General features: G+C 35.1%; 1 protein-coding gene across 1 annotated transcript in view; it reads right to left on the reverse strand.

The window, feature by feature from the left end:
- Window positions 564–15,707, reverse strand: part of SYDE2 (synapse defective Rho GTPase homolog 2) — a 42,672-nt gene continuing 27,528 nt past the window's right edge. The window contains exons 5-7 of the mRNA XM_013962679.2: window positions 11,883–12,064; window positions 8,556–8,787; window positions 564–2,683 (exon numbers count right to left, since the gene is read on the reverse strand). Coding sequence (XP_013818133.2) covers window positions 2,184–2,683; window positions 8,556–8,787; window positions 11,883–12,064 — 914 coding nt within the window. The 3' untranslated portion in view covers window positions 564–2,183. The remainder of the gene's footprint in view (window positions 2,684–8,555; window positions 8,788–11,882; window positions 12,065–15,707) is intronic.

The following is a 15,707-nucleotide window of genomic DNA, read 5'->3' on the forward strand; positions in this document are numbered from 1 at the left end:
CCTCTGAGAAGTAAGATTGATGTGGATGGCAGGGAGGAGCACTTTTATTTTTTATTTTCAATCTACTTGAATTGTTTAAAATCTTTGTTCAGGTACATGCACTAAAATTAAATTTGTTTTCAATCCTGAAAACCATTAGGGCTGGCAGGGGAATGAGAGTTGACTGTCTAACAGTATGGGAAGATTCCAGGAGACTATAAAAAGCAGGTATAAAAACTCAAAAAAGATTTGAAAAGGCCATTTTAAATAAAGGTATATTAATGGAGTACTTCTAAAACAGCACAGTCAACAAAAGAGGTTTATTATGACTGATTTAAACAACAAATGTTTAGTATTTTCCATTAATACTTAAGATGGCAGAGATTAACTTTAAAATTATTGGCATCCAAAATAATGTATGTCCCTTAAAGTACTGCAGATTCTGGAAAACTCAATTTTGGAAAAAAAATGTTATTACATATATTTATGGATAATATATGATGGTCCAATACTTTAACATGTTCATTTAAAAAGAATGACTTTGAAATAAATGATCCTTAAAAATCATCATAATAATAGCATGATACCGAGGTTATAATGTTTTAATAAAGCTTTTACATTTCTGGCACTAATTTATATAAGGTATGTGATATAGCACTCAAAAGAAAGACTGAGACAGTCTTCTTACAAAATATTTAGGGTACATTTCTTTTGACCATTTACTCAATAATATATATCTGTCACATATTCTTTTGGCATTTTTCTGAATTATTATATAAAGCTTTAAAAATGAAAGTTTCATATAAAAATAGTTATTTATCTGACTTTTACCAAGTAAATTTCCAAATTAAATTACTTGGTATTCCATTTACCAATGTATATTGCATAGAAAGTTAAATACTTTAATATTTTAAAAAACATCAAGAAGTCAGTTTTTGTAATGGTTGCTACATCTTTAAGTTGGTAGTTCAAATTTTGTTAATAATTTTAAATTATACATTCTGTAGGTATAAAAGTTTACAAAAAATACATTCCAATTTAATAAAAAAGACTTCTAAATTTACATTTTCAAACACTGTTGTGATTGCTATAATGACTGTCTTGTAGATAAAATTAGTCAAAATAAGTTAATTTTTAAAAATCAATAACATAGTATCCTGGCAAGATTTCTTTAGAAATAAATGAAGGTAATTATAAAGTCAAAGTTATATATGTACTATTACAAATAAATATGTTCTAAGTATAATTACTTTGATTTAAAAAGCAGAAGATAAAAATGCATAAATAGGTAAAGATTTTTAAATTTAAGTCACCAGTGCAGAAATCTTGGCACTTAATCCTTTAAAATGTTAGAAGATTTCAATTTAAAGGATGACCTCTCACTGGGGATACTGTGACTTTCTGTAAGTCAAAAATGAAAGTCTTATTTTTTCTATTTAGATGTTCCTAGTGTTTTGGTTCAAGTGTTTCTATGCAACTCCTCCTTTAACTTAAATGTTCTTTCCCTGAAAAAGACATTTTTAAGCTAATGATTTTGGCCTTATGACATATACTTTAAAGATACACGTGATTTTGCAGCCAATCCTTCCCCCTATTCTAATATCTGTACATATATGCGCTGATAAATATATACATATATTGGGGCTTACAAAAATACTTATTTTTTAAGTTTAAATAATTACTGAATGTTAACACAGAATACATTAATATTTGTATAATTTTACTTTATAAAAAGTAAAAATTTATAAAAAGGTTTTCTTACAGCAGCATTTGCATTGTGAACGAAATGTGATGGAACGATGTTGCAGTGTGCGTGGATTCATACTGCAAATCAGACGGAGCAGCTGCATTCCTTCCAGTGGAAGGAATGTCTGTTTCAGAAAAGCAGTTTCTATAAAGTACAAAAGTCTTGAGGGGCTAATAACTTATATGAACCTTAGAAGTGCATTTTAAACTTATACCCATAGCATTGGCAAGAAATACCCACAAGAAGTCCAGGTTATCTTTACCTCAAGAAAAACTTCCTAATGAAATAAGTAAAAACTATGGTAATGGATGGTGTTTTTTGAATTACATGAACTTGTTAGAAAATAACTGAAGGTTTCAAGAGTAAAAAATTTAAAACATCACTGTGAGAGATACAAGAAAGTGAGAAAGATGGATGTGAAACATAAGACGTTATGAATAAGCAAAAACTCTCAACCTTAAACACTCATATTAAGCTTGTTTTTGTTGAGTTCACTCTCTAGATTTCCAATCAAAGTATCAATACTTTCTTGCAGATCTTTGAGATTGACTTTTCTGTCCACTCTAGACTCAATTGACTGCACTGTCAAATACGTCTGAAATGTGCACTCTTTGGACAGAGGAGTTGGCTGTTCAGTCATGATATCTGGCTCATATATTTTGCTACAGTTTTCTCCATTTTCTCTGTCTTCTGAAGGGACATCATCATAATCCACAGTATTTAAATTTTCTTTCGTATTTAAAAAGTAGTTTTCTCCACAGCTGCTCCAGTCTCCTGCGTAACGATTACTGAGTGGACTGTCTAGTCTGGTTTGCCTTGGCCTGAGTACTCTTGATGATTCAGTACCACTTAAATTTAACAAGTAAGGTCGTTCTTTCTTCCGCCTCAAATAATTCAGAGAAGACTTCTGCTTTGGGAACAAATTGTCTGCTGATTCTTTGATAGTTAAACGTTGCACTAGGAACAAAGAATTGATTTGCTTTAGTGACAGTAATCCAACTTAATCCAATTTAAAAACACAGAGCTAAAGATAAGCTATTTAATAATCACCTACAAACATGCATTACAACAAACACATGCACATTACCAAAAGAAAGCATTCCATAACTATTTTTTCTATCACCAGACATAATCAAGATTAGGAACAGAAGCCAGTAGAATGTTCAGCAGTGCTAATTCATGCTACATCACAACATCCCCAAATAAATCAAATTTCCAAGTTGATTAACTTTCTGTGCAAGTTAATTAATATCTAGCTATAATTCAAACAGTGGCTAAGCTGGTAGCTTCTTTTAAATTAAAAGCTACAGCAAAAAGCAGGCAAGGCATGTTTGTGTATAAACAAAATAAAAGTTTCTTTATCTGCAAATATCTAAATGAGGCCAAGGCATCTAAAGTGCTCAGTCTTAAAGTTCTAATCTTTGTGGGTTTTTTGCAATTCTACTAGCAGCGGTGTCATAATTTACTTGACTTTAAACAGTCAAATTTCACTTTGATAAAATGCATGAAATCTAGACTTGTCCACTTGTTACCTGAGTTTGATTATACAGCATTAGCTAATAACAGTCTTCATTTATTGCCTGAAAATAGTACAGATATTTTATTTTCCCATTCTGGTTAGGACTCTAACAATCACAAACAACATTCCTCATACTTAGACTAATTCCTTCTATTATTAATAGTATGCATTGCACTGGCCAAACAGATTAGGAGGGAGACACACACTACTTCATAACAAATCAAGGCTTTACAGCTTACTCTTTTGTGTGTACTGAACAAAACACTTGTCGAATGGACTTAATTTAAATGTTGAGGCACAGCTATTAAAAAATTATCCATAATGCCTTTCTATTTCTACATGTTTATTCTCCATTAATAAGTGCCTCTCCATTTATATACCTCCCTCCACTAAGATAAAGGGATCATACAACCAGTGACAACACGCCAACTTTACACTCTCTAACATATTCATTTCCTGCTGAATAAAATAATTAAAGAATAATACAGACATGTATATGGTTCTAGTTTTCCAGATGTACAGTGATTTATATAACATTTTCAGAGATTGAATGATTTTTACCTGATAACTGTATATAGGTATGTTTTTAACATTTCTGTTTACCTGCATTTTTATGATGGCTCTTACATATCACTATGAATAGCTAAAAGTTCTTGATTTAAAATTTTCTACAAAAAAAAAAAGGTCTGATATTTACTTTAAAGGAATGTGTGTGTTAGTCGCTCAGTTGTGTTCAACCCTTTGCAACTCATGGACTGGAGCCCACCAGACTCCTCTGTCCATGGGATTTTCCAAGCAAGAATACTGGAGTGGGTTGCCATTTCCTCCTCCTGGGGATCTTCCCAACCCAGGGATTGAGCCTGGGTGTCTCCTGTGTCTCTTGTATTGCAGGAGGATTGTGTACCCGCTGAGCCATGAAAGGAATGGCGATATTTACTTTAACTTGATATTTAAAACAGTATTAACAGAGAGTGCCATATGCCATTGCAGAATGGATATCTAACTTTTTTCACTGTTTAATTATTCATCCTTCTACTGAAGATGCTTATCCTTGCTAAGTCTCCTTGCCTTTTCCCCTTCATTTGCTGTGCTCTTCCTATTCTTAGTGCTTAAGTGTCATGCCTTTTGTTTTTGCCAACCCATTACAGTACTAGGCTAACCTTGAGGTCATCTGGTTTGTGATCCAACCAGGGTAAAACATTTTTGACTCTGGGTTGACCTTGTCTTAATTTGTCTGTATTTTCCGACATTCACCTGCAAAAACCCACCTTTATTTTGTTGCCAGCTGCTTAAAGTTGCTTAACCAAGTCCCTGTTCAAACATTATTTTTGCATTTTCTTATAAAACATTTAAGAAACCAATTTATAATATTTTATATCTCTGATGGCTCAGACAGCAAAGAATCCACCTGCAATGCAGGAGACCTGGATTGGGAAGATCCCCTGGAGAAGAGATTGGCAACCCACTCCAGTATTCTTGCCTAGAGAAGTCCATGGACAGAGGGCCTGGCAAGCTACAGCCCGTGGAGTTGCAAAGAATCAGACACGGCTGAGCAACTAACACTTTCTTTCAAAAAACCAACTGAAGTATTTTATATCTTTTAGACCAAAATTTCTAAAAAATCAACTTTACTAGCTTTTTAAACTACTGGTGGTGATACGGGTTTCCTATTACATATGCAGATAAAATGGTTACTTTTACCTCCCAAAATTCTGGTTTTCCTAGCACTGCTGATTACCCACCTTCAAAAGAATAAGATGAAAATACAATCTAGAAAGTTGTTAAAAAATTCTCAAAATATAATGATAATTACTAAGAAGCATAATTTTCTTATTTTCTACCAATAGATTTATATTTTTAATCACCACTCTATTAGCTTTTTATCTATAGTATAATTACCTTGGGCATAATTATTTTACTTAATAGAATATATTGGGTATCTAGTTATTGCCAAGTACTCTGTTATAACCTGGAAGTGTAGAGGTAAGCAAAATGTAGTCCTGGACCTCATGAAGCTTAGTCTAGTGAGAAAAATGAACCAAAAAGAATTAGGGAAGGAATTCCCTGGCAGTCCAGCAGTTAGAACTCCAGTACTCTCCCTGCCAAGGGCTCAGGTTCAATCTCTGGCCAGGGAACTAAGATCCCACAAGCTGCACAGCCCCCCCCACCCCCGCAAAAAAAAAAAAAAAAAAAGAATTAGGGAAAATAGATAGCTCTTCCAAAAACAAAAGCCCAGTCCCAAATCGATGTCATAGAAAATGTGATGTAACAAACAGCTAGTCTAAGAATTGTATATTCTCTAAAGCTATTTTCCTATCTATAAAGTGAAAGGGTAGCCTATCATTAATTTTCAATATTCTTAAGACAGCAAACTAATGTTTTTTTAAAAGCAACTACCTTCTACATACCCAGTACATAAAAAAGATGAAAAGAAGACTGTTTTGATCAAAAGGGAAATGTGTTTCCATTTTGCTCCCTCACCTGCTGCCAATCTAGCCTCAAAGCTGCTTCCAAAGAATTTAGGGTTTTGCCAGAAGAATCTGAAAAGCCACTGGCAGGCTGACTTTTAACTTTCAGTGCCAGTATACCAGGGTTCTAACTGATCACTTTGAAGACAAGATTTTTCAAGAAGAAAAGCTCAAAGTAAATTATATTCAAATTATTAATATAAAGCAAATTATACTGCCCAAAATTAAAAAAATAATAAAACAAAAAGTTAAGGAAGTAAAAAAGAAGGAAGGTAGACAGGAAAGGGTGGAACCAATTCTTTTTATTTCTGGAGTAGGATAAATACCAACAAGGAAAGTAACTGGGGTACATGTAGCAAGGACAGTCATTCAGCAAGTAATATGCCATGGCCTATTTTCCATGGCACCATCAATTTTCTCAGGCTCAGTCAGTGCACTGTGTCTACCTGATTTGTGCCTCTTCTTAAATCCAAAAGCAAGTTATGTAGCAGGCAAGACTAACTCCTATTTCCTCTCAACTTTCTGCCCTATTCTATACTTTGTCTGAGGTATCATAACTGAAGAAAAATAATAAGTTATAGACAAGGGGGCAGCTATTTTTCAATCCAACCACACAAACCTTTGGAATAAGGTGCTATATACTCAGACACAATTGCTTAAGGTTGTTATTGAAATACTGTACAGTGAGTCTCAAATCTGAACCTTTTTTTCCTATAACATACAACATAAATTTTTGCTCCTAAATCCAACACTAAGATGACTGTTACAAAATAATGGAGTGACATTAACCTCTGATACAGAATTAATGATAAAAGAACTCAGATACTGGTAATAAACTTAATAGCTCCAGGCAAGAAAACTTTCATTTGATTAGAATGATAAGATAGCTCCTTTCCCAAATTTTCATGTTTATTAAAATTAAAACAGTTCCAGGAAAAGCTAGGAAACACACATTTAAACCTGAACCCGAGTGATCCCTTATGTTGGGTACCAAATGTAGAAATCAGACTAATTAGAACACCTACATTCAGCACTTTTAACTAATAAATAATACATACTAACTCAGCTAAAATATAATTTGAAAATGATTTTTTAAGCCTGTATTTAAAAGAAAACAAAAATATTAACTTTCCAAATTTAAAGGTTGAAAATTTTTATTAGCTTAGTTTTTAACTCACTTTTTAAAATTAATTAGTTTTTTAAAAGACTAAATCAAGCAATCCTTTATACTTTGTGTTTTTTTAAAATACGTGTTTATTTATATTTATTTATTCTTGGCTGTGCTGGGTCTTTGTTGCCACACGTGGGCTTTCTCTAGCTGCAGCAAGCAGGGGCCACGCTCTAGCTGTGGTGCTTGGTATTTCTCACTGTGGCGGCTTCTCTTGTCTCAGAGCATGGGCTCTAGGGCATGCAGGCTTCAGCAGCTGTGGCTCGAGAGCTCTAGAGCATGGGCTCAGGAGCTGTGATGCATGGGCTTAGCCATCTTGAGGCATGTAAAATATTCCCGAACCAGGATCAAACCCGTGTCTCCTGCATTGGCAGGCGGACTCCTAGCCTCTGACTCACCAGGGAAGTCCAAGCCTTTTGTACTTTATTTAGTCTATCCTTCTCTCATATACATTAACAAAAGAGTTTTTTTTGTTGAGTAGCTAAGTTGTATCCAACTCTTTTGTGACCCCATGGCTCCTCTGTCCATGGGATTTCCTAGGCAAGAATTCTAGAGCAAGTTGCCATTTCTTTCTCTAGGGGAACTTCCCGACCCAGGGATCAAACCCACATCTCTTGCATTGCAGGCAGATTCTTTACCACTGAGCCACCAGGGAAGACTAATAAGCACATTTACTGAGGACTGACTTTATGCTAAACTCTCTGTTCATTTCCTTAGATCCTTTATGCCAATCTTCACAACAACCCTAAGGTAGGCACTGTTCACACAGAAGCAAACTGAGGCTTAGGAAAGTTTGCCTGAGTCCACACTGCTGGTGAGTGCCACCATCGGATCTGAATCCAAGCCCGACTCCAGGGCCCAGGCACTTTCAACACTGTGTACTGCCCTTAGCATTGAAGTATCTTCACACTTGGTCCTATGCAGGATAGGGGAGGCAAGTGGGAGTTACTACTGGGTAAGAAAATTTTAGAACCTAAATACAGGGATCCTTTATAAAGCATCTAATTAAATACATATTCCTTTTAGCTGTGGAAATATTTAAGAGATATGTTAGGAAAATAACTGTCAGCCTTTTCTTATTGAATAAGGGATGGACAAGAAAAACTAAATTGTCCACTCAAGCCTAGACAATTTGAAGAATGACCATGAATACATGAAAGATGTCAGGAAGAACTGATTTAAGTAGAAAAATGAATTCTGCTTTAAATCAGTTGAACTAAAAATGATAACAGTAAAAATCTTAATATTTACTGAGTACCTATTATGTGCCAAGAGCTGTGCTGAGCACCTTATACACATACTTTTTTAAATTTAATCTTCCTATCAATTCTATAAACATATTACTAACCCACATGACAAAAGGTGATACTGAGGCTCTAAAATGTTAATGAAGTTGCCCACGGTCAGACTAATAAGGGAGACAATCAGGATTCAAACCCAGAGCTGACCAAATCCAAAACGTATACATTGATCTCTACGTCTACAACAGTATCAGCAAAAGCAGAACATTTAAATGGAGAAATCTAAAGGGCAGGTATCAATTCATACTATTTTAAAAAGCAAAATCTAGAAAAGATTTTCTTCAACCATACATGGGCATATTTAATGATTAGCTAATTCTATCATTGTAGAGATATCACTGTAAGAGAAAAATAATCCCACTGAATCATTTACCTGGCCAGAGTTGAAGTAAGTAGTGAAGAACTTCAATATGTTTTTTAAAATCCAAAGCAGTCGCAAGTTCCTTGGAATCAGTAAAGACTCTGTTGTTATGGGTGGAAGTTTCTTGCCTCTGACTTAATAATACTGGTCCAAAGCACACAGCCAAGTTTTGGCAGGTCATCTTATTCACATCATGATAAGAAGCCACCAATTTCAAATGATCCAACAACATCATTAGAGTTGCCTAAATTGAATTAAATTTCATTTAATACAGTCAAACAGGGATAAATTCAAGGACACAGTTTATAGTAGGAAATATAGACAAACAACCTGTCACTTTTTAGAAGGTTGTTTCAAAGATTTGCTTTTAAGCTGGATGTTTGGAACTTGAAACACAGGACACTTAGGTTTTGACAACATAATTTGATTCATAGAATGGTTAAAATATACATTATCTAAAATGCTCATGAATGAATTCCAAATTTTAGCTGGAGTTTCTTAGAAAATATGCCATCAACTTTTTCCTCTCTTCCCTTCTCTAAAAAGATAACAGCAAAGGCTGTGATGAAAAGGGGATTAGGGCAGAATGTTCTTTTTTTTTTTTTTTTTAAGTTTTAAAACAACATGAATTTATTCTCTGATAGATCTGGAGGCCAGAAGTCTGAAAGGAGTCTCAGGGAGCTAAAATCAAGGTGTCAGCAGGCAGGGCACACTCCGGCAGAAGCTCTAGGAAAGAATCTGTTTCCTTGTCTTTTCCAGGAGCTGTATTCCTTACATTCCTCAACTCAGGGACCCTTCTTCCATTTTCAAAACTAACAATGTAACATCTTCTGATTCTGCTTCCCTCTGTTTTCGTCTGCCTGTAGCCAAAACTCCCTCTCCCCGTCCCTTATAAGGATACTCGTGATTACATTTAGGACCTGCCTTGATAATCCCAGATAATCTCTCCATCTCAAGATACCTATTTGTTTGTTTGTTTTGGCATGCAGGATCTTAGTTTTTCATACTATGTCACTTTTTATGTAAGAAAGAATGGGAAATGAGAAAACATGCATGTATCTAATTATTTTTGCAAACAGAAATACAGAAAGCATAAACAAAAAACTAATAAGATTAGGTATCTATAGTTGGCTATATAATGGCCACCAAAAATATCCAGGTTTTTGTAGCTATCATTAAATTAGGTATCTTGAGGGAATTCCTTGGCAGTCCAGTGGTTAGAACCCCCCCACTTCAACTGCAGGAGTTACAGAATGTTCATTTTTAAGTTCAGTTAAATCCTGTAGTCATAAATAGGGGGCACCATCTTAAAATCTAGGTTACCATGGCCAGGTTCTATTGTGATCCAGATTAGGAAGAAGGCCAATGCACTTCTTAATAAATATTTTAAGTAGACAAACAATGGAAAAGGGAAGCATAGAAATGAAAAAAAATTACTGAAAAAAAAATTTTTTTAATCCTTGAAGAAACCAATAAGGGGAATTTGCTTAAGAAGTGAATGGTTATTTAAGTTTAAGCAATTACGAAAAGAAATGATGTTTTTAATATACTGGTATATGATCAATCATTTAACAAAATAAGCATGTAATTTCCTCTTCATAATTGAAGAAATAAATACCAATAATAACCTGTCACTTTAAAAAGTTATTTTAAAAAATTAAAATGACATATTATCAACATTTCTGGAGCCAAAAGTGACAACTGGATTTGGTGATTAGAAGGTAATTAGTAACCTTGACAAAAACAGATCCACAGAGATGGGGTAGGAAGCCAGATAACAGTTTGTTGAGTAATAAATGAAGGGTGAAGAAGTGATAACTGCCAGAACAAACATTTGCTCAGTGTTTGGCTATGAAGGGAAGGAATCAGGAGCAAATGGATCTAGAGTAGACTATAGTTGATATTCTGAAATCAAAACCAGTCACACACTGGTTAACACTGGTTAACACAGTTAACACACACACACGACTGGTAAAATATATTAGGCTCAATCTCAAGAGCAAACCAAGAAACGCAACCTAAAGTAAGAAATTTTTTTGTCCTTGAAATAAGATCAGCCAAATAATGTAATTGTTATGTCCCCTCTGAAAAGTAATATGAAAACATGTACTAATACAGCCTCAAAACGTTCACAACATTTAAATCAGCAATTCCACTCTGAAATTCTAATCTGAATAAGTAATTCTAACTGAAAAGAAATCTGTGGACAAATATATACAAATAGGTTCAAAACCTAAATTTTATATAAAACAAATAATGATAAATTGTCAAATCCATTCAGTGGAATACTTTGGAGCCTTTTTAGAAAGAATATTAACAGCATGAGCTTTAAGGCCAGAAAGGCCTAGATTCATATGATAGACTATAACACCCAAAAAGCTACATAATCTTGGGCAAGTGATTTAAATTCCTTGACACTCGAGTCTTCACTCATAAGCAAAATGATACATAATTTTACCTTATATTGATGAAGGAACATTTCTACCCCTTCACCCCACCCTTCTTCTGCCTACCTCTTTGTAGCTATTCCTCTCTCCCACCCAAGGGAACAGAAATTCCTAATCTAACTGGACAGAGAACAGGCCATTCAGATGACTAAAATAAACTAGTGAATTAAGGTATTAGGCTTAAAGTATTTCTATCCACTCTTGGACCTTCCACTCTCACATGATAAGAAATATAAGCAAAGTTGGCCTCATCTGGATAAGCCTGATTTCCCTTATTTTCCCTTTTGTTCTAAGGAACAACAGCTAAAGTTAGGCTAAGATTAGTTCTGCAAGCCCAGTCATCCTCTCTTCTGCAGGCATACCAGAAGATACTGGTATGAGATTTAGATCATGGGAAGAGGGCAAATGTGAAGAGACAAGGAGGAAGGAAAGAGTGGTGGTGAGCACTAAGTGCTGAGGCTAAGTCATGTACACAAAACAGTTACCATATTTAAAAAATACTATTAATAAAGGAAATAAACCAAAATGTTAATTATATAGGCTTTAGATATTGATAATTATAAATTCCATTCTTCTTTTCTATACCTTCCTAACTTAATTATAAATATATCATTTTAATAATAAGATAACAATACTCTTTTAAAACTTATCAGGAGTATTCATGCCTAGGTTAATATCACATGCGAAAGAGAAAAAACTGTTTTCTAGATTTATTCTATTTAAGAATCAGTTTCTAGATTTACACTATTTAGTCTTCAGCAAAGGTAGAGCTAAAACTCATTAGTGCTACAAATGTCAAATAACTAAAAATTGTCTGTAGCTCTGGAGCTAAGTACTCAGTTCATTAAGTATATGGTTTATTTCAGGAAGAATGTATATCTATGGTGCTTACCTTCTCAACGTCAGGCAGACAATCCAGAAGGCCAAAAGTGTACTGAGAATCACCTGGATCATTCTCACAACCATTTGATGACATTTTCAAAGGATTTTTTGCCATTGCATCTAATACAGCTTCATAAAGCTGCTTTGTTATCAGAGGAGAAGGAAGTTCTCTTAAATAATCCTTAAGAACACCTTCAGAAACCAAACAAACCAGAAATAAATGTCAATTAGTCTTTAGAGTGAAATAATAAAAAGCTGTGGCGAATTTTTTTTCAAAGTATCATTACAGTGAACTTTTAACATTCTGAAAACAATAAAAGCAGAAATGTAAAAAGTACCGTAACAAAACACTTGCAATTTGTATTCTTAGAAATTGCTTCATTAATTGACTTTTTGTTTTGAAACCATGCTAATAATGCACATGCATAATATCCAATTATCATATATAGCAGATTTGTTCATAAAGTAAATTCCTTTTATAAAAAGCTCCTTTAAGTCCATATAAAACAAAAGAAAATAAGGCACACTAATATTAATTGCAAATTATTCCAATTATATGGATTTTTAATTTCCAGACTTTTCATAAACCCTTATAAATAAGTGAGCTATATAAATGCAATTCCTCTTTAATACAGAAGATATGGCTTAAACACACATACTGAACAGTCTGGATAATCTCCAATGCTATACTATGGAAGAAAAAAATCATTTCTAAAACCAAAACCCAAGAACAGAAAACAACAAACATGCCACTATAATAGGAATGAGGTAAGTCTATTTCAAACACACCACAAATAGTTATGAACTAAGAGGTGATATAGCTATAGTAGAGGAAACAGGAAAGGATAATAGCTGTTACATATAAGGAAGGTAGGTTAAGATACCAGCTAAAGGATAGAGTGTGATCGCAAGAAAAAAAATTGACATTTCTGACAGCAAAAACCTAAATATAGACAATACTGATTTAGAAAGTGCTCTCAGCTTAGCTGAGAACTTAGTTTGAGGGCTTAATTTGAATTTAAGTGAAAGTGAAAGGCATTCAGTCATGTCCAACTCTTTGTGATCCCATGGACTATACAGTCCACAGAATTCTCCACCAGAATACTGGAGTAGGTAGCCTTTCCTTCTCCAGGGGATCTTCCCAACCCAGGGATCGAACCCAGGTCTCCTACATTGCGGGTGGATTCTTTACCAGCTGAGCCACAAGGGAAGCCCAAGAATACTGGAGTTGGTAGCCTATCCCTTCTCCAGTGGATCTTCCTGACCCAGGAATCAAACCAGAGCCTCCTGCATTGCAGGGGGAGTCTTTACCAACTGAGCTATAAGGGGAGCCAAATTTGAATTTAAACATGATCATAAAGGAAGTTTCCCATCTGATAAATCTTTTAAATTTTGATAATACTATGGCTCATAGAATTCTTGGCGGGAAATTCAGGTTCAGTTCCTGGTTCGGGAAGATCCCCTAGAGAAGGAAATGGCAACCCATTCTAGTATTCTTGCCTGGGAAATCCCATGGGCAGAGAAGCCTGGTGGGCTACAGTACTTGGGGTTCCAAAATAGTCAGATGTAACTAAACAACACAACAATGGTTCATTAGTTTCTTACGCATCCTTCCAGCTTTTGCTTATGCAAATATAAATATTAATAACATATTGCTATTTATTCTCCTTTATTACCTAAAAGACCACATATATACTTTTTCATTTAACATTTTATCCTTGCTATGTGCTGTGCTTAGTCACTCAGTCATGTCTGACTCTTTGCGACCCCATGGACTGTAGTCTGCCAGGCTCCTCTGTCCATGGGGATTCTCCAGGTGAGAATATGGAATCGGTTGCCATGCCCTACTCCAGGGAATCTTTGCAACGCAGGGATCAAACCCAGGTCTCCTGCATTGCAGGCAGATTCTTTACCAACTGAGCCACCAGGGAAGCCCAAAAATACTGCAGTGGGTAGCCTATCCCTTTTTCAGGGGATCTTCCTGACCCAGGAATCAAACCGGGGTCTCCTGTACTGCAAGTGGATTCTTTAGCAGCTGAGCTACCAGGGAAGCCCTATCCTTGCCATAACCCTTGCCATATTTTCAGTACACAGAATTTTCTTCAAACGTTTTTACAGCCATATCACAGTATTCCAATGTATGGATGCCCCACATTTTGATCTAGTCAGTGGCTACAGATACTTGCATTCTTTCTAATCTGTTATTTCACAACATGCTATAATGAATAACCTTGTACATCATCATTTTGTATATACGCAGGTATGTTGGTAGGACAAATTCCAAAACAGGACCACTGAATCAAGAATATATTTGTCATTCAGAGGAAAAAGGATGTTTCCTAGGTCTGGGGCTTCAGCATCTAAGTGAATAATAGTGCTATTACTTGAAACGGGGGGAAAGGAGGAAAACCATGCTTTAGAGGATAGAAAGGAGTTTCATTTTGAACGTATTAAGCTTAAGTTATCTATGGGACATTCAAGGCTACTGGATATAAAAATCTGAGACTCAGGAAAAAGATGGCTGGAGACACAGATCTGAGAATGATCAACTTAAACATGATAACTAGAACCTTGGGAATGACCAAGATTATCAAGGAGGAGAGAGAAAGACAGAAAGAAAGTGAAGTCGTTCAGGCGTGTCTGATTGTTTGTGACTCCATGGACTGTATAGCCTGCCAGGCTCCTCTGTCCATGGAATTTTTCAGGCAAGGATACTAGAGTAGGTTGCCATTCCCTTCTCCAGGGGATCTTCCCAACCCCGGGATTGAACCCGGGTCTCCCACACTGCAGGCAAACTCTTTACCATCTGAGCCACCAGGGAAGCCAAGGAGGTAATATAGAGTGATGTAAGAAGGCCTAATAATAGGAGAAAATGATGAAGAACATCAATCAGCTTTTTTTTTTTTAAATTTTTTTCTTTAAAAAAACTTATTTTTATTTATTTTTAATGGGAGGATGATTGCTTTACAATGTTGTATTGGTTTCTGCTGTATAACAATATGATTCAACTACAAACATATATCCCTCTCACCCCACCCCCATCCCAGTCTTCAATCAGCTCTTACGTGGTCATCAGGAAGAAGATTTTCCAAAGGTGACTAGGGAAGAACGGCTAAAGAAGTGTGAACGGTAAGTAGAGGCAGGGTGGGGGTGGGGAGCAGGACAGGAAAATATGCTATCAAGGCAGTAAAGGAAAGAATGTTTCAAGAAAGAGTTTAAGGTATCAGTTGATACCCAATAATAATTAGGTTAGATAAGAAGAGTGTACTAGATCGGTCATTTGTATGTTAAAGTCATTCAGAATGATGGCAGGACTTCAGCTGGAAATCTAACCATAGGTAAGATATCAAAGTCTTTAGTGAATAAATGAAAATGCTCAAGTATTCTGATGATGATACTAAACAGGAAAGAGGAGGTACAAGACTGTGCTGTGAGCCTCCAAAAAACCTTATTCCTTAACATAGCATAACTTCCTACTCCATAGTAAAAAGGTAACAAGATGGAAATGCAGGAAGGAACCAAGAGAATACTGACCAAACTTTTTCTCTGATATACACAAAGAGATACAATATATATAAATTGCTTGGCATATAATAATAATCAATACCTGTTAGATATACAGTGATATTCCCGTTCCTCAACTTTTATCATGTGATCTTTACTACTATCCTTAGTCTCCCACAATGAGGAGAAACATTCAGTTTAAAAAGAATCTACAACTAGAAAGTGAAAATGCAATTTTCTGTAGCTGCCAAACAAAGACACTACTAAACCTTTAGGGCATAATTTTTTTTTAAGGTTCCATATTTGTTCCTTGACAAAACAAGACTTGTTA

This window comes from Capra hircus, chromosome 3, assembly GCF_001704415.2.
Source record: "Capra hircus breed San Clemente chromosome 3, ASM170441v1, whole genome shotgun sequence".
Taxonomy (NCBI): domain Eukaryota; kingdom Metazoa; phylum Chordata; class Mammalia; order Artiodactyla; family Bovidae; genus Capra; species Capra hircus.